The sequence below is a fragment of the Scomber scombrus genome, chromosome 19, assembly GCF_963691925.1.
Source record: "Scomber scombrus chromosome 19, fScoSco1.1, whole genome shotgun sequence".
Classification (NCBI taxonomy): Eukaryota; Metazoa; Chordata; class Actinopteri; order Scombriformes; family Scombridae; genus Scomber; species Scomber scombrus.
Window position 1 is genome coordinate 5,407,439 of NC_084988.1, and position 25,977 is coordinate 5,433,415.

At 39.6% G+C, this 25,977-nt stretch overlaps 1 protein-coding gene across 1 annotated transcript; it reads left to right on the plus strand.

The window, feature by feature from the left end:
- The first annotated feature begins 5,043 nt into the window (after window positions 1-5,043).
- paplna (papilin a, proteoglycan-like sulfated glycoprotein) lies at window positions 5,044-25,977 on the plus strand. Its single transcript, XM_062440319.1, has 26 exons — window positions 5,044-5,100; window positions 5,909-6,012; window positions 9,510-9,570; window positions 9,837-9,939; window positions 10,099-10,229; window positions 12,010-12,133; window positions 12,297-12,377; window positions 12,648-12,820; window positions 13,247-13,370; window positions 13,481-13,607; window positions 15,308-15,512; window positions 16,084-16,260; window positions 16,424-16,574; window positions 16,862-16,936; window positions 18,151-18,331; window positions 18,604-18,682; window positions 18,939-19,065; window positions 19,516-19,984; window positions 21,609-21,767; window positions 21,863-21,990; window positions 22,636-22,690; window positions 22,805-22,951; window positions 23,638-23,765; window positions 24,164-24,269; window positions 25,093-25,268; window positions 25,817-25,977. The coding sequence occupies exons 1-26, from the start codon at window positions 5,044-5,046 to the stop codon at window positions 25,975-25,977; spliced, it is 3,609 nt and encodes a 1,202-aa protein (XP_062296303.1).

Genomic DNA, 25,977 nt, shown 5'->3' on the forward strand with positions numbered 1-25,977 from the left:
GTCACCAGAAAAAACAAATATATGGCTTGAAGGAGGTTTCGGTGGCATATTTGGGGTTTAAAAAGTTTTTCTTTGGCTTACTCACATGTGAAGAAAAATCCTGAGGCCACCATGGCTTTCTGTTTCACTCACACACCCTTTCTGAATGAATCACAAGCACACACACACACACACACACACACACACACACACACACACACACACACACACACACACGCACACACACAAACACACACAAGAAATCACCATAGATGTAAACAGTAGAAAGTTAGCTCACGAGAAGTACACATTACATAAAGAATGTATTTTTACATAAGCCCACAGCCACATAAATCTGCAAAGTTTCAGTAGTTTTGGGCGTTTCATTTTAAAGGCGAGTTTGAAAAACCTCACCCCCCAAAAGAGAGAGGAGTAGAGGGAAGGATGGGGAGGGGGGATCTTTTGGGGGAATTGGCAGATGTTTAAACATAGCTTTAGTTCAGTGGCTGTCGTGGTTTCCTCCTATAAACCCAAAATAATCTCTTTTCCATGTAGTTTTCATGTGATTTCAACATGTTTGGGATATTATAGCGATTTAATATCAAATCTTTCTGAGAGATTATGTGTTTTTAATGGTTAAGAACAAAAAAATCTGGTTATTGCTTTTTTAACCTTGATGTTCCTCTTTTAATAGTTCATAAACATACTTAACGTTGTTTTATCAGCTTTATATTTCATGTCTTTTCCTACTTTTACAAGAATCACTTATAAACACAATTTTGAACTGATGACATGTTTCAGAAATCCTGTAAAACATGTTTAAACACATTGAATGACCATGTGATCTATATTATATCTGTGATTGTTGTTGACAGCACATTATCCAGGACACTTGCTCTTACTAGAGTTTTGTGACCGTTTGTTAGTAAGACGTTTGTGAGTCTAACTAACTTCAAACATGCCACTACATAGGATAACATACTGTATACTTTTAACTCATATAACATATAAAATAGGAAATATATCCTTATTTGTTGTAATAATAACAGGTTAGGGTTATCATTCTGTACTGTGTCACCTGCAAAAAATGTCCAAGCTCAATTTCTGTCACAGGACGGGTTACCACTTCAATACTTTTATTTTGGGTTTTAATACAATATTAAAATACAACATCAAACATGGACTTTCATTCCATTTACCTTCATTAAGCAATAGAAATCGATACAATAATGTGTTTAAAAAACGAGTGCACTTTAGGTTCTTATTGTGGCTGTCGAAATGTGTATTGGTGTAGATATGTGCAGACATGTTGGTGTAAATGTGTATTTTATGTATGACTAAGCTTAACTGACTGTGTGAATGTGATTGATGGTATTATAATCATGTGTATACAGGGTGTGTATGCATGTGTTGTAAGCCTGTAGTATTATGACAATGTATTGTTAGAGAAAGATGGACTGTTAGGAGATTAACCTTGAACTAAAAGAGAGCAAAATAAACAAAATTAATAAAGTCAGGATGGAGAGATAAAAAAAACATTAAAAATGAGAAACTATTGATTGCTTTCTTTTTTTCCCCAAACATAGCCAACAGCTGTGATGTCTTTAGGGAGCCAGACAATGAGGAAGTGAAGCCAATGTGAACAAAACTAAGGGTTAAAAAACATCATATTGAGTCCTACCAGATATACAATCACACTGAACTTCTTTTTTTTTTTTTTTTTTTTTACAAACTAAGGCAACATTTAAAGATTCATTTCCAGCTAAAATGATAACTCTGCCTTTCCATTAGACCCAAAACTTCCCATGAAGCTGGCTTTGGTTGATAACCCTGGCATTACATGTGTGGCATGTGCACTGGGAGAGCATGATAATGACGCGTTGGTCACAGCAAAGTGGGAATAAACTTTCTCAAATCCCCATTTAGGATCTGATGATGGGGACCTTACAGCAAACGAACACTTTGATTAGCTGTTATTTTTACAGTCAGAAATTACAGACTGCGCGTCAAAGAGCCTCATCTCTGTCGGGAGGGACTGTAATTGGCCCCGATGGTAACAGGACTTTCGCTTCTTCTTGTCGGTTTCCTGTTGGACGCAGAAAGAGAGAGAGAAAGAGAGAGAGAGGGAGAGAGAGAGAGAGAGAGAGAGAGAGAGAGAGAGAGAGAGAGAGGGAGGGAGAGAGCGAGAGAGAGGGAGAGAGAGAGAGAGAGAGAGAGGTGGGGGAGAGAGACAAAGAGGTCCAGCCAGATAAGCGTCCTCATATATCCAGGACAGCTCCTTCCAGACGCATCTTCAAGTCAAAGCTCCGGAAAGAAAGCAGCTGTCAGCTTCTCTGCGCCCTGAAACGTCCTCCGCGAGGATCACAAGCGGGTTGGACTCCAAGAAACCGACTTTTAAACCACTGAACAGGGTGAGCAACCTGATGATTTCACTTAAATGACGGCGAATGCTTTCTCTGATATGGCGTTTTCTTTTTGTTGGCATATATTTGAAGAAAAATCACATGTTTGGGGGAGGGAGGGGGGATTGAGGAGGAACTGTCTGCTCTGCGAAAACAGAAACATTCATTAGCGAAGAGGAGTAAGTTTCAGTCTGGGAGAAAGGCTTAAAAAGAAAGTTTGTTGCCTAAATTGAAAGTAACCTGCTGTCTTTTGCATGATAGGAGCATTACAGGATCATCACAAAAGATAAATATACGTCTGGAGCCTATAAAGTTGCAATTTAACACATGGAGTTGCCCAGAGAGACAAGAATGAGTTAATCATATACTGTTGGTTTATTATTGTGTCTCTTAGAATAATATAATAGAGTTTTCATTTCATTTTGCCAAATGGAAATCCAAAAATATTGTTCAAAGCTGACCAGGTGCTCGATGCAGACAAGCATCAGACACACAATACAGGACACAAGACACTGCTTGCCACTTGAGGACTGAATAACTGTTAGTACTGTTGGATGAAAGCGTGTAAAAGCCTGTGATTTTAAGAGATCTAAGTTGGCACTACAAAGAAGTGAGTGATGTATGAATCTGACAGGGAATTTCTAACTTATTTATGGGCTGATTGAGCCCAAGATCAGGACTATTTAAACCGAGTAGGTGACTGGTTAGATGTTCAGCCAGAGTTTGGATCAGTGCTTAAAACAATAGCTGGTTAATTGAAAAGGAGAATAATTGGTGAAATGTTATGTTATAGTAGATTAATCATTAAGTCATTCATCAAGAAACTTTAACACTGCAGCCTTTAGAAGGACTTGTTGTTTTTGACATTTCTTCAGCAGCTTTGTCGTTTTTTGGGAAAATAGTCAATTAACCAATCTGTTTTTAGCATTTCTTTGAGCAAATATGGTAAACATTATCTGGTTCCATCTTCCTCAATGATAATTTCTGGCTTTCATTCTCCTCTATGATAATAAAGTGAGTATCTCTGGGTTTGGGACTGTGGTTAGACAAAACAAGACATCTGTAAGTGTAGCCATGAGCTCTGGAAACTTGGGATGGACTTTTATTTTATGAACCAAGAAATAATCAATTAATCAGAAGGTAATTGGTAGATTACTTAAAGCTTTTATGGTTACATAACATTACATTTAAGGTTAATATTCAGTTAGGCAACTACTGACATTATCAGTTTATCAGTAATTTCATTGGTGGATATTAATTGAACCACTTTGGCTTTCAGTTGATCATTTAAAGTCATTTATCGAGCAAAATATGCCAAACATTTGCCGTTTCCAGCCTCTGAAATGTAAGAATTTGCTTCTTTTCTCTGTTTTGTATCATTGTAACTTGAATATATTTAGGTTTTGACTTGTTGGACAAGCAAAATCAGTGATTTGAAGATTTAACTTTGGGCACCGGAAACCTTTATAGATTAAATGATTAGACTGAACGGTTAACTTCTTAATCAGGAATGGAAATAATCGGTAATAGATGTATCTGTCATATAGTCGATGGGTGTGGGGGCTTTTGGGGCAGTGTTTCTGTGTGCATGTGTTTGAGAAAGACAGATTAAATATCTAGACTGTCTCTGAATTCTTGTCACTGTTTGGGCATTTGGTGGCCAAGCCAGGCAGGTCAGAGGTGGTTTGGCAGCCCCAGTGGACCCCCGGCCCTCCACCCCCTCCCTGTCTCAGTGGGGGCAGGAAACCCTCCATTTGCCCTGGAAAAAAACAAACAGCCGCTCCATAAGCAACAAAGGATACATTTTTAGCTCAGTTAAGCAATTAAGTGATCAGATAGTGGAGGGAAATGATAAGGCTGGAGGTGTCACAACTTAGATGAACTAAAAGGGCTGTTTCTGTATAAAAATGACTGATGAAGAGGATGCTGGATGTTCATGCTTGTGATATTGGTCCTGGACAGTGAAATCCACATAACTCAGGCTTTAGTTTACTAATTCTTGTGCGGATTGAAGAAAAAAAAAACCTATAAAATGTTTAACTCTCTTTCCAAAACCACCACATAAACTCAGCGATGCGTGGCAGTCAAACTAACCAGTGCTGTTTTAACGAGACATTAATCAGTAACACAAACACTGCTAACTAGACACACGCGGGCCATACAGATGTTTGATCCAGCTGTCCATTATCTGCTGTGGTTGGTGGCAGCAAACCAAACCACAGAACACACTGTTGCAACGTGTACTTTCAGTTTGATTGTCTGTGCTCTTTGCATACTTGAAAATATGCAACTAAATCATTACTACACACTGATTTATAGTGGATTTATATACTTGGCGGTATTTTAGTAAACACTTTAGGGCAACAACACATGGATGTGTACAATCTGTCAATCAAAAGTGAAGCTGATTATGTGTTTGGATTGTCTTGTGTGTACTGTTTTGGATCAGATAATCAGACATGTAGGAGTAGTTTTGCTCTGGGATCTTTGACAGTCTCTATTTGCTGTTGTAGATGTTGACCTTAGTCTCACATTAATTTCTGTTTCCTGGCTCGTTGCCCTGGCTTGTTTCCGACAAAGTTGCTCAATGTGTAATAACCTCCATTAGTCACAGTGACTAACTCTGGATGTCTCGTTTTTTTTTGTTTTTTTTCAGGGTATAATGAAGATGCTCCTGCCTCTGGTAATCCTTCAGCTGTTCCTGGCTCCGGCGCTCACGGTAAACTCCCAGTGGATTGATTGAAATTTACCAAAATACAAACATCTGAGACTTCACACTCTTTTTTTTTTTTTTTTTTTATAATTGACTGTTATAAACTAGAAAACTCTCTCTTTTAAATCTCAGCAGTGCATACAGTATTTTTGGTGTAATGCATCTAAATCCAATATTATTTATTGGTGATAAAACATAATGTCAATGATTGTTGCAAATTGTGTATGCGTTACATTGTTGGCTGACAAATACTAGTATATTCCATCATTAAATATTTTTCAGGGGGTTTATCTATCTGATGCCTGTCTATGTTGTACAAAATGTAATAAGAGACAAAAAAAGGCTCAAGATGTATCCTTGTTTGGCTTTTTATAAAATATTAACTTTCTGCATTTTAATCTCTGATACGTGAATGATTTCTCTATTATTCTTTAGCTAACCTTCCCAGCTGGATTTGCAAGACCAAGAGATAACACGAAATCTTGTTATCTCGTGGTCTTGCAAATCCAGCTGCCTCGCAAGATAAGACGTTGATAGATGGTTCATCCAATCACCTGCCTGCCCTTTTCCAAACAGTTTCCAAGGACGACTTGTTGGATTTGGTTGAAAAAACAATCTCAAGATCCGTTTAGTAGCTGTTCTTGAGCTTCTGATCGTATCACACAACTTTCCTCTGCCAAATGAGTTTTGCGCAGTTTGTCATGGAATTAGAGATGTTTAAACTTGCATTTTTGTCTGTGCACTTAAAGGACTTCTCATCCTTCTCATCAATGACTCAAACATTGACATAATGGCGGATTTGGTTTGTTTCCAGGTGCCCAGTAGAGATAACTGGGATGCATGGGGTCCTTATGGTGAATGCAGTCGCACCTGTGGCAGCGGTGTAACCATGAGAACCAGACGCTGTATCACTCAGAGGTATGTCTATATTTATGCTTTCAATGTACCTACATATACATCAGCATTCCTGCATTCATGTATTAACACACACTGCATGTGAGTTCACAGTTAGTCATTGTGAAGCCCTGAATAGACACTCATACAGGTCTTTTATCCTCCGTGAATAAAGCTAATTGTGAGGTTCATGGGCACACTTTGTACTGTATCTTGACTGTAAAAGAATGCCTTGAAGTCATGAGGACTAAGACTTGTCTTATATCCAGAATAAACTGCAGGGAGGGGCCTTTTGACATTGAAAGGACTTTTCTTTGTTGGGTGTTGCCTGTTGGCTGCTGAAGAGGATCTGATGGGGAGAGAACATTTCTGTCTGCTCCTCTTGGTTGAAAAAAACCCTCAGAAGTGGTGCAACATTTTTTAACATCAGTTAAACATCAGGTTTTTTGAACCCTTTAAATATAGTTCTCTGTCCATTTTTGGGGTTACTTCTCAACGTTGTTGATCTTGCTTCTGATAAAACAGCACGGAGGGGGGAGTGATTGGTGTTGTTGCCAGCTGAGGTTGTAAATGTTATGATCAGGGCTTCTGTTGCTGGAATCCAGCCGGCATGTTGCCTCATGTAACACATACTGTATAATGATCTTGTATTCATGATCAGTGAAGTGGTGTGTGTATCTTGTTTGACCCATCAGTAATGGAAGTAGTGCTCAAGTCCTTCACTTGTAGTTAGTTATAATCTCAAAGATTTTCACTTATATAAATGTCTGTTAAGTCACTATGTATCGTTGAATGGGGTTAGACACAGTGCTGATGGAGCCTTTGGCCAGCTGATGAAAGCTGTTGCATTTGCAGTATGCTGACTTTCCCGCCATACATTCAAATAACAAGCGGCGCAGTTAGTGATGCAGTTAGCTGACCTGATGCAACAGACTCGCTCTTCAATTGGCTTATGCCAGCATGACGTCACACAGCGAGCGACACTGTTCGTATCTCTGGGAGTGAGGTCGAGTGAGGTCCAAAAACACACCTGCAGTTACCGGTTAACGCCATATGATGCTGCCAAAGAGACCGAATTGGTGAACTTCGAGATTGCCACTTTAAGTAAAAGTATTAATACAGAAATCTCAAATCCATCACAAGTAAATGGTATTATCAGCAAAATGTACTTAAAGTATCACATTTAAAATACTTATTCTGCAGACAAATGGGGTCTCTTACTGATATGACATTATTACTACTTATTATTAATACTGGGGTCTTTATAAAACATCCTCTATCCTTAGACTCTTGATTTGAATAAGGAAAAACTCACCCCAAAAAACTTAAAATGGAAAATATGGAAGAAAAAGGAAGAAAGAGGAGTCAAAAAGTGCAATATTTCCCCTACAATGTAGTGTGGTAAAGTAGCATACAATGTAGTACCTTAAAATTGTACTTAATTATAGTATTTGAGTAGACAAACTACTACTTAGTTACTTTCCCCCACCGCTTACACTTCAAATGTACTTCATCCTCTAATCAAAGGTCACAGCTACGTCATTTTTTTCTTAGACATCCCAACTCTCTGTATGCAAATCTGCAACAATCAAATCATTTCATGTTCCAACCAAATGTTATCTGTCACTCATCCGCTGCATTTACTGTGTTTACATCTGCCTTGCTTGTAAAATGCAGAATGTATGTAGGTGTGCCTGAGTGACTGAGCAATAACTCTGAGGGTATTTTATAAAAAGAACAAGCTTGATGTGGGAGGTGTTGGGTGGGTGGGGAGGGTGGAAGTGGAGGTGGAGGGGTGGGGGGTGGGGGGGTGATGTTGGAAAAAAGATGCCCACCAGGCAGAACACGTATATAATCAGCCATCTCTTTAACATGTCCAAACAGCTTTTCTGATTGTACTTGTTTGATATTTTGTAGTCGCAGTGAGCCTCGACAGGTCTCTGAAGGCTGCTTGATAGCGAAGTTTTGATGTTTTCCATTAATCTGTCCACCGGTTTTCAACATGTTTGTACAATCAGTCACTGAGTCAGAAGTGAGTCTGTTTCTCCTCAATCGAATGACGAATAATGGGGAAAAGTCCTGCCCACTATTTCACCTTAGTCGGATGGTTCATCACAATCTTAAGTACTATGATTACACTGGTTGAATCATTGTGTGCTTTACAGGAACTCCCATATTGCAATACTTCCTTTTTTTATACCTGTCTTCCATCTAAAACAGTCTTTAAAACTTTTAAAGTTAGCCCAAGTTTGTTATTTTGTCAAACATTGAATTAATCTATATGCTTGCAGGTTATAATCTTAATTTTGTACCTTTAGCTGTCACGTGTATTTATCATTTTCAAATGACAGAACTGGTTGATGTTCCCAATGTTTTTTTTTCATTCTTAGCTCAAAGGTCGAAGGCTGGATGTTGTGAACGACTGTTTGAACATGTTTTAGTTTCAGTTTTGGCGTGCTGACAGGAGCGCGTCTTGTTTTCAGGCTTAAGGGCAGGTACTTTTGGAGGTGACTTAATCATGAGTTATCAGCATGGCTGGAAGGGAGGGCAGCACAACAATCTGCTGTCTCACGGCTCACCGCTGCGAGCGTGGATGTTTGTGCGAGGTTTGGGTTCAACAGTGCTGATGTTGAGGCTTCTGCTGTCTGGGTTATGCAGTCGCAGATTAAAGAGGAATCCCTCTAAATATCACAGCAGACACGTGTTATTTCTTCACATGCAGTTTGAGCTGTGTTTACATACAGTGAGTGCAGTCTCACCTAGTCATTAAGTTGATTTTTACTCTGATTAAAATACTTATTTGTGGATAAAAATGTAGTAGATTAATATAAAATTATAAAGAGACCTTTGCTTGTACAACCTTTTTAACTGTCTGTACATTTATAGCTGCAGTGTTCACAGGCAGCGGTTAAACTTTTGCAATATCTCGTAGGTGGAAAAATGCTGATGTAGTCAATATAAGGTTTAAATAATCATCTATGACGACACCCAGGCTTTGTGTCTCAGATTGAGAATTTTGCCTCTTTAAGAATAAACACCAATAACTATAATTTCAGTGTCTTCATCTAATTTTAATGTTCAGGTTTGAGAAGAACGATTTCATTGTGGTTAAATACTGTTTTCCCACCCATGATTGTAAGAGAATCATGTGGTAGATCTGCTTTAAATTAAATGCTAACGTCAGCATGCTAACATGCGCTCTATGATAATATTGACATGCAGAGGCAGGTAATGTTTCCCAATGTCACCATCTTACTTTAGAGTGTTACCATGCTGACATTTTCTATGTATCACTTAACACTAAGTATAGTTTATGTTTTAGGGCTGAAGTATTGGACACATTTTGATCTGATGATGGCATTCAATGGAAAGCCAGGGATCATCATAGTTGTTACAATCAGTCAGGAGAGTCAGGAGATCACCAAAGTCTTCAGGATTCATTCTCTGGGGAGCATATTACAAACTGAGGTATGGCTTCAACCAACAATGTGAAATATTCATTCTCCCTTTTCTATGTACAGGGCCGATGGCGGACACAACTGTGTGGGACCAGAGACGTCTTATCGCTCCTGCAACATCCAGGTAAACAAACACATCCAAAACAACCTCTGCTTTCAATTATTTATGTGATAAAAGCTCTGTGTTTGTCATATGTATCTTCAGTGTGCTTGGTTTATATCCTAAATTAATACATCCTTAATCAAACTGTCAATACTGAGCATCCTCCCTAAATAAACAAACCTGATTTTTTTTATTGTTAGTGTTAGTTGGACATTTCACATAGTTTAAAACCTATATTCATGTCTGCTTAATCTTTTATGGACCTTTGACCTCTTTGTTTCGCTCAGGACTGTCCAGAGGGATCCAGGGATTTCCGTGAGGAGCAGTGCTCCCAGTTTGATGGAACTGACTTCCAAGGGAAACGCTATAAGTGGCTCCCATATTATGGAGGTAATAAGAAAAGTCAAAGATTAGTGTTTTTGGATTCACATAATTATATATTGAGCAACACAAACTGGCAATAAAATTACTAGTGAGTGTAAAACATAGATTAAGATTAATTGAGAAAATGTAACTTTACCCTGATGTGATGCTCGTCTCTCGGAACAGCTGAGAATCCCTGTGAGCTGAACTGCATGCCAAGGGGAGAGAACTTTTTCTATCGCCATCGCAGCTCCGTGGTCGATGGTACGCCCTGTCACCCCGGGCGGAGGGACGTTTGTGTGGAAGGAGTCTGCAAGGTAGGTTACAGATGACATGAGATAAGATAGGAGAGGATGTTTCCTATAAGATATTAAAGTGTGTAGTGCTGAGAATTAAGGTGGTAAGCAAAGTAGAGCTGCAATGATTAGTCGAATTATTGGTTAGTCAATCTACAGAAGATTAATTGTCAACTATTTTGATAGTAGAATAATCCTTTGAGTAATTTTTTAAGCAATAAAAAAGTCAGACATCTGATACTACAGCCTCTCAAATTGAAGGATTAGATACTTTTACAAGAATTTTTCAGATTACTAGATAATGAAAATAATCATCGGTTGCCGCCCAAAATTAGGGTAATTAGCTGTTTCACAGACTAAGAATTTCAAAACAAACAAAAACATCACAAACTAGTTATAAAAACAGATGGCAATCTCTGAAATAACCAGTAAATAGAGTTTTAATGGGACAAATTCATTATCCTTAAATGTGATTTTATGTGCTTCTTGTTTATTGCCTCTAAGAGGCAAAGGTAAAAAAGAAAAAAACACATGTCTAAGTTTAAGATTCATGTTAACGGTTTAATGCATCTTAGATGGCAGCAGAGAGACTTAAGCATAAGAACATTTTGGCCTCATAAGTGCAAAACTTGGTCTTCATCATAAAGCTTCCCAAACATAAGTGTCCTTAATGTTCAACATCTTGAAGGAGATTTACATTTCATTAGTCTCAACATGCCCTTGTTGACTTTTCCCCTGCACATACCCTTACAGGAATCCCTGCTGCCACTTTTAAGTGCAGTTTTATTGTCTAATAAGTCAAGTGACATTTTTAAGATCAACTTGTTTATTGACCGAAGGAACAAATGAACAACAATGTAGGTTTCAGGAATGCGTCTGACTCAGTGTGTACTGCCATTGGGGATTGTGACACACAATCAATGATGAATTACTAAGTTAACTTACTTGAACCTATATTTTGTACTATATTTATCTCTATTAACTGATATTAATTAAGCTTATGTAATAGCAATTTAATTCCTTTTAAAATGTTCCACTCTTGGTCTCACCTTGCCATTCGCCACATATTATTCACATAATATAAGCAGCTACATGATCAAACACTGAGCAGAGTTGAGACAGAGGATGTAAATGTAAAAATATAGATAACTAACAAAACAATAGTCTGTCCCACCCATATTTTTTTAGTAAAACAAAGACACAGTAGGAAAGGTGGAGAGCCTCACTTTATTAATCAGAGTGGACGTAGCCAGAGGAGCTGAGCAGCAGCATCAGAGATTAGTTTCACTATGTGGTAATGTCAAACACCTCTACTGTTCTCATTCTGTTCTCATGTAATTATTGCAACACCATATTAACCTTCTCCTCAGGAAACACCTCCGCTATTTAACGTCTGACATCACGTCTGTATTGACTTGTCTGTGGATAGCAGCAGCTGACCAAACCTAACACTGTTCTCATGTCTTTATTTTTAAACCTTATTGCTCCTTCATATATATGTATATATATAGAAAACATATTTAAAATCCTGCTCCAGATTTGTGCTCCCTGGTTTTAAGATTGTTACTTTCACAGAAACAGTGTGTTCCCATATATATTCTTGTTAAATCCAGTCTTGCATTGGTTTGGCTCTTGAACCTGCAATTCTGTAATTGGCTTAGCTTTCTTGAGAGTTTATGTTAAAAAATCGACTTGGCGCTTGTTGTTGTTGTGGTTGTAGATGAACTTTACGCCAAACTAATATACTGATTTGACTTTAGTACCTTTCTTTTATAATTTTTTTTTTTTTTTCCTTCTCCAGCGTCTGGGCTGTGACAACATATTGGAGTCTCCTCAGCAGGAAGACCCCTGCCTGCAGTGTGGGGGCAGCGGACAGACCTGCCACCTGGTCAAGAACACCTTCTCTGTGAACAACCTGCCATCTGGTACGAAGCACATTTTTAACTTGGGCAAACACCAACAGATTTTTTCATCTATCACATTTGTCTAAAAAGGGAAAAACTCCAGCAACACTTGTAGTATATAGAATAACTTTATTGTTAGACCAACGCAAGGAAGGAGTTACTGTATGTCTCATCTGCATCTCAGGCTACAACCAGATGTTCATCATCCCTGTCGGAGCCACCACCATCAGCATCAGAGAAACCGTGGCCTCACGCAATTACCTTGGTGAGTTTGTGTTTGACTTTTTACAGCCCTGAGCAACAAATGTCAGGGTTAGAACACTTATTTAGTTTTATTTATTCTTGCCACTTCTAACCACTTGTAAGGACATTTGGCAGCTGACACAGACTCTAATCAAGTATGACTGCATAAAACCAACCTAGTGCAGGATAAAGATGACTAATGATCACTGAATTTGGAAAAAAAACCCATTTACTTGAGTGTTTTCTGTTCATCCAATGACTGACAAACGTTTAACTTGCTACACATGGACAGCTATCAAGAACCTACGTGGGGAGTACTACCTCAATGGCCACTGGGCAATTGATTTTTCCCGGTCGACACCCATCGCCGGCACTGTGCTGTACTACCAGAGAGGCGCTGAGGGTGACAACATCCCTGAAACTATCATCGGCCGCGGCCCCACCACTGAACCACTTGTTGTTGAGGTAAGATCATAGTCACAATGCTTTATAATTTCTTCATCTGGATATTTATTTTATTATATTTATATTTTAGAATAAAATGTTATTGAAAGACAGGGATTTTGACCTGAAGGTGGTGCTACAAAGCAAAAACATGATCATTCATTCTCTTAGGACCATAAATATCCACAGCAAAGTTTATTGAAATCAGTTGGTTAGTTAAGAATCAAAATGTTGAAAGTTTGAACTGTAAGGTGGAGCTTTTACAACAATTACTGAGTTAGAAAACACTGGGATCCATCCACTGAGAACCATGAATTTGGTCAGCAGTTGCTTTGGATCCAAGTGTTGGACGGACTGACTTACTGGCCAACATCACCCATTCCCTGTGTGAATAATCTCAAACTTTGTGGTCAGAGTTTGATCTTTATTTACATTTTGTCCTCTCAGCTGATCAGCCAGGAGCCAAACCAGGGAGTGGAGTATGAATTTTACCTTCCCAATGGGCGCTCCAGCGAGGGCTACTACTGGAGTTTTGGATCATGGTCCGCCTGCAGCAGAGAGTGTGGATCAGGTCAGAAAAACACACCCTAAATGCAGAACCAGTCCCTGAAAACCTGCTAGTGTTTGAAGTTTTATCATCCTGCTTTTTGGAAAGTAAAAACAAATCTCTTCTTTCATTAGGTTACCAGTCTCGTCTGGTTTTCTGCACCATTGATAATGAGTCCTACCCCGACTATCTCTGTGCATCTCTGCCAAGGCCACAGAGCAACCGCACATGCAACCCTCATGCCTGCCCACAGGTCCGCAGGTAAGATACAACACTGATGAAATGTGAAATTTAAGAAGATTTTGGCAGATTTTACCAAAATTCAACATCATCTAGAGTTAATTTCTGTTTCATTGCGAAGCGAATAGAATCAAGATGAAGTCAGCCTGACACTTGTTTATTTCTGTTTGTGCTCATATATTATTTACTGATGCGCCAAACGTAATTGTAGAGTAGCTTTTTTTTAATGTTGTTGATGTGTTATGACTGTGAAAGGATGGCGTACCTGTATCCACCAAAGCTTTGGAGATCCTCAAAAAAACCCAGAGCCTATGTATTCAGGTAACCAAGGTTCTGTGGTCGTCCAGTAGTGAAGCTGTAGGTCACTGCAAACACAGGGGGAGACCTAAATCATTATTTCATCATTTCCACTGATCACTGACTTCCTGAGCATGGGAAACCTACCTGAACTACCAAATCGTTAGCTACCGATCTTTAAAAGTGCTCAAATAATCAAGAAATGTCAATTAAAGCATGAATAATGATTGATTAGTCAGTAACTCTCCCCCTTCAGATGTGTTTGACTGTAGCGTCTGTGTTTAGTGCAAAGCCTGTTCCTCCATTTGGGGTGAAAATGAAGGCTTGGGGCAACTGTCCAGCTCAGAGATCTCATTTCAACCCTTTAATGGCCCTCATTTGTTTGAGAGACGCCTAACGTCTCTCCGTCGGGAGCCTGAAGGGTGATTTGATGCCAGTCTTCCATCAAAAAAACCTCCCTCTTTAACCTGTGTTACCTCTACCTGATCTCTGAACTCGGCTGCTGCCCGATAGCTGTAGCTACTCTCTGTCTGCGTCTTTTAATGTAGCTTGTGTGTTGCGAGGTGTTCATGGGTCATAGTTCGTCATGCAGGGGCTGCTGGTGATTGTGTACATCTGAATGAGACGCAGCAGCAGTGGTGTGGTAGTAAATAGCCGGGGCTTCAGTCAGTGACTCTGTGGTATTTCCTGCTTATTTTCTTTGATGCTGCTGCTGCTCAGAAACCTGAGACGTTTATGAAGCTCGGGTGACGCTAACTGCACCCTCATTATTCCTCAATTTAAAGATATATTGCATGGAAGACGGGAAACATGTGACGTGTAGAAAGAGGTAAAATGTGGGTGGTAAAATGTGAGCTTGCTCTTTTGAGTTGTTGTTTTAACTCTTCTTTCCAGTTTGTTTTATTAATGCTTCTAGTCATTACTTTATTTACAAAGTAACCAGGAGGTGAAAATCACTTCCTGTACTTTCAGCTGGGAGTGACTGGTGGCTGGGTTGCTGCACTTCTTTTTCAGCACTGCAGTCTCCAAAAGAATGTGCGGTTTTTAGCATATCTATGTGTTTGTCAGTTTTGCTAAAACCATGCATCCTTTTAGAAGATGTAATTGCATTTGAAGGTTGTCATCCCAAAACTCTGACTCTCTCTTTAAACTAGGAAATTAATATTTCTTACTTAAATATTTATGGTTAATATTCAGTCAGTCAAATAATCTAGTAAACGGCTAGTTGATGGACATAAAATAGACAGCAGTGAGCAGAAGCCTCATCCCGAGAAAGCTTGACTTCTCAGCGTTAGATCTGTTGTTTCTCTCTCATCAGATGAGAACTTTTCTTTTCGAAATTCATTTCACTGCTGCTCCATCCGCTGACCTCTGACCTCTGATCTCTGTCTCCTGTCTCCCCTCCTTCCTGGTGGATTCCCCAGCTGGAAAACCGGGGAGTGGAATACCTGCTCAGTTAGCTGCGGTGGAGGCTCTCAGGTGCGCAGCGTGCAGTGCGTCTCCCATGATGCCTCAGGACCTCGCGTGGTGGAGGATGCCGTTTGTGCCGCCTACTCCGAGGCTCCACCCACTCTGCAGACCTGCAACATGCACACGTGTGCAGAGTATAAGGTGACCGGCTGGAGCCAGGTGAGAAACTAAACTAAGTATTTGGTCCAAAAAAAAGATTTATGACTGTTTCTTAATCCAAAGATACACACAATCTCCTTGTTCATGTGTTATAATATCAGATTTAAAAACATATATTTTCCTATTCCAGAAAGGATTAAATCTATAAAGAGTAAAATGGATAAGTAGGCATGATAATAAACTTAAACTTTTTTGGCTGAACTAAAGATGGAAACACTGTCAGGAAACAAGTCAATATTTAAACTCCAGCTGTAAGAATAATCTTGGCAGAATCTGGAAATGTCTTCAAAATAGTAACAGATCTTGTTAAATTACCTGCGGGTTTGTTCTGTATTTATCGCTTAGAAAGAAATGCTCAGTTCTGAGACTTAAATGTAATTATCCAAGTGAAAAGTCTTAGATGTAAAATTGAGCTTAAATGCGAAGCCCAAACTTAAAGTAGACAAGTCCTTTAAACCCAAAGCACACACTATGCTTTTATGTTTTTATGTCTTTTCTAGTACTTCACTGAAATGATATCCTCCTTTTTAAACATTCAACAGTGTGTAAGAAAATGTGTTTTTGTCTGCAGTGTTCAGTGACTTGTGGTTCAGGTGAAAAGACCAGAGAGGTCACCTGTGTGGGTACAGGAGGCATGAGGCTGGAGGACACATTGTGCAGCACTTTGCTCCGTCCGTCCTCTGTCCAATCCTGTGAGATGGCTGCCTGCCTGAGACAGATTAACTGGCAAGTCGGAGAGTGGGGACTGGTAAGCTCAACAATACACACACAGCAAGCACAAACAGGCAGGAACATATATGTCAGAGTGAAGATTGATGAGTTTCTTGTTGTCATTTTTCCTGACACATAAAATGTTGTTTTGATTCCAACAGAAGTTTTAATGATGATCCTCTCTCTCTGTTCCCCACCAGTGCTCTAGGAGCTGTGGCTCCGGCTCACGAGAGCGCAAAGTGATCTGCTCCGACCAACAGGGTAACCTGTACCCCGTGGCCCAATGTGCCGCCTACCCCAAACCCTCCACATCGGGACGCTGCAACACCCAGCCATGCCACAGCCCACAGGGTGAGCATACATGCAAAATGGGCTCCTAAATCTGGCATATTTATGGGACCACATTTTAATTTTACTGCTCTGCATACCCTGATTGTCCATGCTGCTTCTTTTGTGGGAAAAAACCTGATGTACACATTACAAAGTTTCCCGTTTGTTTCTGATCCAAAGTGTCACAAAGAACTGGGGTTGTTAGCAGCAGCCTCAAATAAAACAGTATCACCTGCAGAAAAAAAGAAAAAGAAAAGTTCATACTTTGCTTTCATTGTTGGTGTATGATCTTTCTGCTCTGTGTGCAGTTGTCCCCAGCGTTCAGAACCCAAGAGGACACAACAACACAGGGACCAGCTTCCAGCCCTACGTGCCAGACACAGGTCAGACTCATCTCAGTGATTATCTGCTGATTGATGCCATTTCCTAGACAGAGTATCATTAGTTTGTCCATAAAACTACAGTTGTGTTCACAGCCAAAATGTTTTCAGTTTAAGCCGACTGAATTAGATTTAGCAATTGGACCGATGCTTATTTTCATGTATTTCTATTCACTGTGAGAGCACCAGAGAGAGTGAAATATGTAACAAAATGTGTACAAGCCCATCATGCACAGTGTTAACTTTACTTTCTAAGAACTCTAAATACTTTTTAAAGAGTTTAAAACATGCAGTTAACAATGATCTTAAACTTTATTGAAGTTTAAGATCATTTATTAATGATTTGATAAACACATGAATTAGGAACTGGAAAAACAATTCCCCCCCCCAGCTTTTTATTTAGAATAGAATAGAATAAAATAAAGCTTTATTTTCCACCAAGGCGGAAATTCATCATCAAAACAACCGTTACACCAGCTGATCTCTGGAAAAGAGCTACTAAATATTTCAGACTACAATATATTCATTTTATGAATTTACGATTTATTAACATTTATAACTAAAACTTAATTATTACTTTTTCCACTAGTGTTTGCACCAAAGACATGGAACTGTAGGTGTGATCACTCTTGTTATTCATCTTCTTCAGTTCCCCCGCGCTCCTCCTCTCTGCTGATATAACTCCTGTCACTTTGTCCCCATCAGCCCCCTCCCACTCCAGCCCCTGTCCCAGCACTAATTATCTGGGCCTGATTGACATGTTTTCAGGGGTCCGTGGGCATTGTCAGCCTGATTAAAATATTTCCGAAGCACTGAAGTGTGCCTGTTCTGGCTGTGGTGTTTCTGGCATGTTCTGGCATTCTCCGGCACTGTTTGTTGTCCAAGTGGTCAGGAATTTCAAGTTTGAGGGATTGTATGTGTGTTCAGTTGTTGTGATTTTATTTATTCTCATTACTGTTACGTCCAATTCAAGTCTCATTTTTTGTTTTAACGTGTTATGAATGGGTTTTTTTGTGGTTAATTATAATTGTTTTGCAGCAGTTGTGTTCCTGTTTGCATTCTTTTGTCACAGCACTCACTGTGTGGCCTCAACCACAATTAGTAAAGCGATGTGTGAACGTCTCTATTGCTTCTGTTTATAACACCATGAATTACATTATGGGGTCTAGTCTGTATGCTCGGTGTATGAATTCCCCCCATGCTTGGTCTGATCTCAGCCCGTAGGACAGACACTGCGGATCCGTCTCAAACAAACACAGTCCATGTCCATGACCCTCCGGCCCTCCACTGCCGCCAGTCCTACTATGGCTGCTGCCCAGACGGACGCACTTCAGCCCGTGGCCCCGGAGGTCTGGGCTGCTCACAGGCTCCTGTTCAACCATCCTGCATTCAGACCAGGTAACCATCTCTACCCTGTTATTACACTGTGGTTGAGGTTACATATGGAGTCTGTTTCTGAGTCTTTGTCTGGGTGTCAGTTTTATGGCTCAACCACTCTCACCAGAGATTGTTTTGCATCATGCTTGACCACAAGTTATCATTAACTGACCACACTGAGGCGGAGGCTTTCTTCGAAATGTTAAAGTTGCACATTTTTTGTTATTTTTGGCGCAAAGTGTTGGTGCAAACTGTTTTATTGTTTGAACCTGCTTCCTTTTATTGTGTGTTAGTTATGGCTGCTGCAGAGATGGAGTGACGGCTGCTCAGGGCCCCAACAAGGAGGGCTGCTCGGAGTATGTGGCACCCACTGTAAGCAAACTCATATCAAATCTCTATAGTTGAACATTTATTTCACATGTTAGCTAGCTGGAGCAGACTCTTCTATATATATTATAGAAAAGGTTGAAAATGCACAGACTAGACTGAAGATGATAAAAATAATGTCTGGAATTAAATGCAGAAAAATTAAAATAAATTAATAAATCTTTTTGGGGGACAAAATGTTTTCTTGAACTTATTCGTGTGATGATTTTTTCTTTTCTTCTTATCTGTCTTGTTCGCTCAGCCTGCTCCTTCTCTTCCCACTGAGAATGCAGTGCAGTGCCGCCTCACCACATACGGATGCTGTTATGACCGCACCACACCTGCAGGGGGACCCAACGGGGAGGGCTGCCCCAACCCACCCAACAACAGTAAGAGACTGAATAGATACAAACACATACCTAAAATAGTTTATAATTCCTGGTATTTTGTTTTGAGACTCCAATTTATGGATACCTGTTGGTTGTAACGTTACAGTCTTCTGCGATTTAGGGCTTTCTAAGCAGGAGAAGCTTCGGTGTCATAGTTTTGACTAATATACTGTAAATCTTTCCTCTTTGGAGAGATTTAACATCTTGGTGGTACCAGATGTGGCACCAGAGAACTTTTTAGTATTATGTGTAGGTAATCCCAATCCCAATTCCACTTGGTAGAAGGTTTGTTAGAAAAATCAATGCATTTTATTACAACTTCAATAAATAACAACATGATGCCATTTTGCACCACAAACCTTCCATTAATCATTAAGTGATAGATATTGATATTGATATTGATGAAATTTGCATGTTGGTAACTTTATGTGCTCTGTTTCTTTGCTGTAGTTGAGCGTTCCATCTGCTCCCTGCCTCGTGCCGCCGGCTCCTGCAGTAGCTGGACATCACGCCACCACTATGATGTCATCACCTCCTCATGTAAGCAATTCTGGTACGGAAGTTGCCATGGCAACACCAACAACTTCATGACCCGAGCAGAGTGCGAGAGGGCGTGCCGGGTGCCCACACCCAGCCAGCAGCTGCCAGAGACGCCGTCAAGAGGAGGATCTACATCTGGAAGGACAACATCTGTAGCAGGCACCGCATCTGAAGGGGGGTCCAGAGGAGCTGGAGCAGGAGGGTCAACAGGCGGGCGTTCACGCAACATGGGAAGGGTTTTCACAGTCCAGGGTGGCTCGACATCCACTGGCAGCCAGGCCACAAGTGCTGCCACACATGCCCACAGGGCCAGGGTCTATATGCGTGCACGCCGGCCTTCCCCCGACACTGCTGCTCAGCACACTGGCCCATCAGCGAGGTAAGAACTTCAGGACCAGAGCCAAAGGCTAACTCCCTGCCCCAAAGCCCACCTCCACCGGCTTCTTTATGCTGTTCACAGCCGTTCTACCTTTGCTGAAGGAGCTCCAATCCAGTCTGCTCTGCTCTGGTTTTGAGTAGGGTCCGAGAATGAGCTGAAGATTGAAAGTCACAACTTCCAAAGACAAATCGAATACGTCACTTAACAACCCCCAAAATATGATGGGTCATAAAAGACACCACAAATTAATTTAAAAGAGATGCAGAATTTTCAAATAGCGCCACAAAATGTCCACAAATAAAGAAAACCAATTCACATTATTATAATCAGATGTTTAGATCTTAATGTTTCCAATAAAATGTATCAGTCCCTAATGATCAAAAAGTGAAGACAAAATAAACAGTTAATCTTGCCTTCTTTTAGTTTTAAGTTAAAGAGTAACTTAACACCCATTGAAAATCTTGTTTCTCAGGTGTACCATGACATCACACTTCTGACCATAAGCACCCATCAGCTGTGATCAGAGGAAAAGCAGACCATAACTTTTAAGCAGAGAGGTCAGAGAAACATGATTATCGGCTTGGTGTTAAATGACTCTTTAGAAACATTATATTAAACCTTTACATTTTTTAATTATATGTGCAACAGAACATTTCACATGTGCTGGCCTTTATTTTATGCATCATCCTCTTTATGTAGATTCACATCATTCTTGTGACGCTAATATAATCTAAACATTTGCTTTGTTAAATACAAAACAGCTTCATTCACCACAGAGACTCTCTCTGTGTCATGTCTGTCTAAATACCCACATTTCGTTTCTTCCTTTAAACCTTGACCAAACGTCAGGACAAGTTGACAACCTCACAGCGACCCTACATGGACAGTGCTTCTGCGTCACGCTTCTGGGACTTTTTCACTGTCTGCCTACACTTGTGTTAGTTGTCTTGTTGTGCTTCTTTGTGCCTGCTACCTCACCATGTCATTCGCCACCCTTGGGGCTTTGTGTTTGTCATTTCAATGTCACTAGATCAAAACTAATAAAGGTTCTGCTGTGATGCTACATCTGTACTCGTTGTGTGTGTTGTTACTAAACCCTGTCTGTGTATTTAGCCTAATCCTAGCTTCCACAGCTGTAGTATTTCATTCATGGGGCAGCTTTTTGGCAAACAATATCTTTCTGGGAACTTCTCATGTTGTTTTATATCTGGGTTTTTCATCTGGTGCAGGGGAAGTCACCCTTTGTCTCTTTGTGTGTCGACACAACCTTTTGATTTTTAACATTTGTCGATTCATAATGTCTATATGTATCGTTTTTTGTGGGTGAAGGTTGCAGTGTTTGTCTTGTCCCTGTTCATGTTGCATGCGTATATACTCTGAGCTTTTCTCTGACAAACTGCTGAAGCCTGGTTGCGGGCGACCTTTATGCTTGCTTTGGTGACTACTAATAAAAGTACCAACAGTAGAGCATAAGGTGACACTTTCATTCTCTTCCCCCCTTCAATGTTCTTTTATTTCCATCTTTTTTTTCTTTCTTTCTGTCATGTTTTTCCCCCTCCTGTCTGTCTTTTTTCTTCTTTTCCTCTCTTTCTTCCTTGCTTGTTTTCCCTCATCTTTCCCTCAGTTTGACCCTCGGCGGAGTGACCATCGATAAGACGGATCCGTCCACTGTGGAGGCTTTAGCTGGCCAGACGGTTGTGCTGCCCTGCAGAGTCAGCCCGCCGCCATCATCCACTGTCATCGTAGAGTGGAGAAGAGATGGCATCCCTCTGTCTACACGCAGGTTAGTAAAACACACACACATATATTACACAGTGTAATTTAACCAGAGTGGCTTAATATACCTTTAATTTAACTCTTCATTTATATTTTCTGCAGGCATCATCAACAGCCTAATGGTTCCCTGTTGGTTGGTCCTCTCACTAAGTCAGACTCTGGATGGTTCTTGTGTGTGGCTACTCAAGAACGGGAGAGAGACCATCGCTACATTTACCTGTCTGTCTCAGGTAATTCAGCAAAACTGCAGTCAATTAGCTCCACAATATTTCCTTAATCTTGAGTTAATCTACAATACAATGTTCCTCTCAGACTTACAATACACAGCTTGTGCCTGCAGGATGGATGTCATTTGCAGGACAGTGTTTGTTTAGGCAATTTAAAGATATTTTCCTCCAAATTTGTGCTTGTTTTTTTCAATATGATTACATTTTCATTCGAATAAAATGTAAATTGTTTTTTTATTTAAATTTACAATTTTAAAACATACATGGATATATGTATCTACAGTGTAGATAGTCCAGTAAATTCCAGATATCAAGCCTTTCAAGATCAGAGCACTCAAAGAAAGCTCTTGAGGAGTGTATGACTGCCTAATTAGGGTCAGAATAGGACCTTTAATTTGACTGAGTTTCACATCAAATAGTTCATCCTACATTAGTCCAGAAGATTGGGATGAAGTTCTGATGTCATAGATTATGTCATAGGTTGTGTCAGAACACACTGACCTTAATAAAGTTAGCTTGTTGTTACGCATGGTGTGTTTATATGCAATTATGTAAGTGAATTGTGGACAGAGCGTTCACAGTGTGTCCAATCATGTGTGTGTGTGTTTGTGTGTGTGTGTGTGTGTGTGTGTGTGTGTGTGCGCACAGAGAGATCATCTCAGCTGATTCCCACCTCACTGCCCAGAGATGGTCCATTCCCGAGGTGAGAATAATCCCTTATTGTCACCATACACAACATTTTTAATTATTATTATTTCTTTCAAATAAAAATGTAAGAAACAACAACACTTTAAGTTACAGACATAATTTCTCTCAGGTTCAGTATCGAGCGGTCAGATTCATCTTTGCTGGAAATGCGAGGAGGCCAAACTGCCAAACTTCCCTGCACGATTCTCCCTCCTTCTGCACTTCCGTCTGTCCACATTCAGTGGACAAAAGATGGACAGCCTGTCAGTGACTCCAGGTAAATTGGTATTTAACTTTAATATTACATTTATATCTAACTATGATTCAAAAGAATTGTCAAAGTCTAAAGGAAAGCAAACATTTATTTGTGCGATGTGTAAGAAAAAGTAAGACTGTGGCTAAGAAGTGTTTTTTGTTGGACTTCAGTTTAATACAGAAATCTAAATGATTGTAATTATACAGTCAACCAGCTAATTCAGATTGCAGTTGCAGTGGTAATTAATTGTTAAAGATTGCTCTTGTGACTCTTTAATGAATGGTTTCATGCATATTTCACATAAATATATCCTGTCAAATTGATTATACAGCTAGAATAATTGGATCCATGCTCCACATAACTGTGAGTTTTATATTACGCATGCAGTGTCATTAGTGCAAGTAGCTCTCAAAATGATTCCTATAAACTCATTTTGTTACCCTTTAAGTTGTTGCTTTTTGTCCACGATGTGTTACTCCAACTCCATGAACATTTATCTGTTTACTGAATAACATGCTGGGGACAATTTTTCTGTCAGTTGTTTACTCTCTCCAACACACTACTGAAACTGTGAAAGTTCCAGTTGCAGTGGAATAATCTGTTTCTTCCTGATGTTAAATATTAATACATTGTTATACTTTTATGGTGGGATGCTCTCACTAGAATAACAGTATGAACAGAAGACCTGACTGACTTCTGTGTTGCAGGTTTGTCCAACATTCAGATGGCACCCTGATCATTGGCCCGCTGAAGTCTGAAGACTCTGGAGTCTACACATGCACAGCGTCCACTCAGCAGCAGCTGGAGCAGAGACAGCTGCAGCTCAGAGTCCAAGGTGAGTTTTATTTACATCTTTTCCATCATGCTAAACACATGATAAACCTTTCATACTATTTAAACCTGTTAAATATCCTAAATTTGAGCACTGTATGTTCATTATGGCTGATAGAGACGTAAAGTTATATTGATGGTGCAATTTCTAAGAGTCACCAGTAGAGGTCAATAAAAGCTCCCTGATGAGACATTCAATAATCAGTTTTATTATTTTTTATTTCCTCTTGAATGTATGTATGTTAGATCAAATAGATGATATACAGTATTACGTGTAGTTTTACATATCTGAATATCATTAAAATAGACACTGCTTGAGGTCCCAAAAATATGTGTGAATTTATGAAGGTTTTAGAATTTTAAATTAAATCGGACCTTTTTTGTGGTTTCATTACATCACAGATTTGAGGATCACCACAGCTCCTAATAACATCCAGGTGTCTGAAGGCAGCACAGCTCGGCTCCCCTGTGTGGTGTCAGGAGACAACGTCAATATCGGCTGGTCCAGGTACTTATTAGCATGATCGAGTTGGAGTATTTATCCTGTCAGTATGGATAGTATGGATTGATCTCAAGGACAGCCTGCACAGCATGAAGCTACACTCTCAGTTTGATTTCAAAGCAAGACAAAAATAACACTATCTCAATCTAAATGGCAGAATAGCTTTTAATCAACTCTGAGCCATGTGCTTTTATGTGCATGAACTGGCATTGAAACACAAAGCTGCCCAAGAAACATTTAATAGTAATGTCCTATTACTTTGATGTATTAGAAAGGCCACACAGTTCTGTCTTTATTAATTTAGAGCTATTCCAATCAAAGCTGAGACCTGGCACTTTAATGATGTGTCCATTAATTTATTTTAAATTGAATATGCTGAAGCTCAGAGTCTGAAGAACAAGTGTGTAAATGTCCAAATACTTACTGTCTGGACTACATATAGTGACAAACAATATAGTGATACTTTTTAAAGGATATAAGTTACCTAAAAAGTCTACATGGTCTAATGATCATTTTTACAGTCAGGTAATGTCTTCAAAACTTCAAAATGTAACTACTTATGTGTTTTTTTAGTCATTGTTTAGGTGTATGAAAGGAGTGACTATGACTTTTTAGGCTATATTGTCTTCTGTTTCGACAAATAGAAAATGTCTTTATTTGTTTTAAGATTTTTTTAAAAGACAAACATGTCTTGATTACTTTTTTCTGTAGCTGTCGTTGATCTGACCCAAAACTCTATTTTCCTTAACAAATAATAAATAAAAAACCCCAAAAAACTAAGAAATTATAACTGGCATTTCTCTTTATGCTCTCTCTTTTTTTTTTTTAGAAATGGGGTGCCGGTGCGTCCAGACGGGCGTAACATCCTGCGGTCCACTGATGGCAGCCTGATCCTGTATAATGTAAAACCTTCAGATGAGGGCACCTACACCTGTAACGCCTACACCGGCATCTACTCTGTGAGTGCCACGGCTGAAGTGAGGGTCACGAAAAACACGCAGCAAGGTGAGAATAATAATCTAATTCATCCAAATGTAACTCATCAAACCACATCGATCTAGTTGCTGGCATATGATCAGAAATATGATCAAAAACTAAAATATGTCTTCTCCTCTCATATCTGGTTATACATTTTAGTTTTAGCTTATTGGTTCATTAGAAAATAGAGATAATTGCTTATTTAAGCAATAAATTAGCAGACTTCAGTTTGGATTATAGTGACAAGTCATAACTAATAAATAAGGCCCCAGCCTGATAATGAGACTGAACTGCTGTATTGTTTCACTTCATTATTCTGACCATTACTATTTGAATTGCTGAAGAAAATCCGAGATATGTTAAGCAAAGATGTCTGAAACCAGGATTGCGAGGCCTCTGATATTTTATGTGATGAGGGTTAGGGTTAGGGTTAGGAAGAAGACTGGTATTGTAATAAAAGTTAAATGTTTCATTTCAAGATTAAGTTGCTTCACAGAACATCAGGCATAGTTCTGCATATTAATGTGATTTTATGAAACAAAGCCTAACACTGTCTCTCAATTCTGCTGCTGCAGATGTTGATGTGCCGCCAGACTGCGTGGACCAGCCTGAGCTTGCCAACTGTGAGCTGATTGTTTACTCCCGACTTTGCTCCAACCTATACTACTCCAGTTTCTGCTGCGCCAGCTGTACCAGGCATTCGCAGAAGAATGACAGGTTGGGTCGGCTAGGGTAA

What these genes read in the sequence shown, in the direction of transcription:
- paplna (XM_062440319.1), top strand. Translation starts at nt 5,044, where the DNA reads ATGAAGATGCTCCTGCCTCTGGTAATCCTTCAGCTGTTCCTGGCTCCG. An exon ending in CGGAGTATGTGGCACCCACT is followed by an intron (nt 18,683 to 18,938) that starts GTAAGCAAACTC and finishes TTGTTCGCTCAG; the next exon opens with CCTGCTCCTTCTCTTCCCAC. An exon ending in AGAGATGGTCCATTCCCGAG is followed by an intron (nt 22,691 to 22,804) that starts GTGAGAATAATC and finishes AATTTCTCTCAG; the next exon opens with GTTCAGTATCGAGCGGTCAG.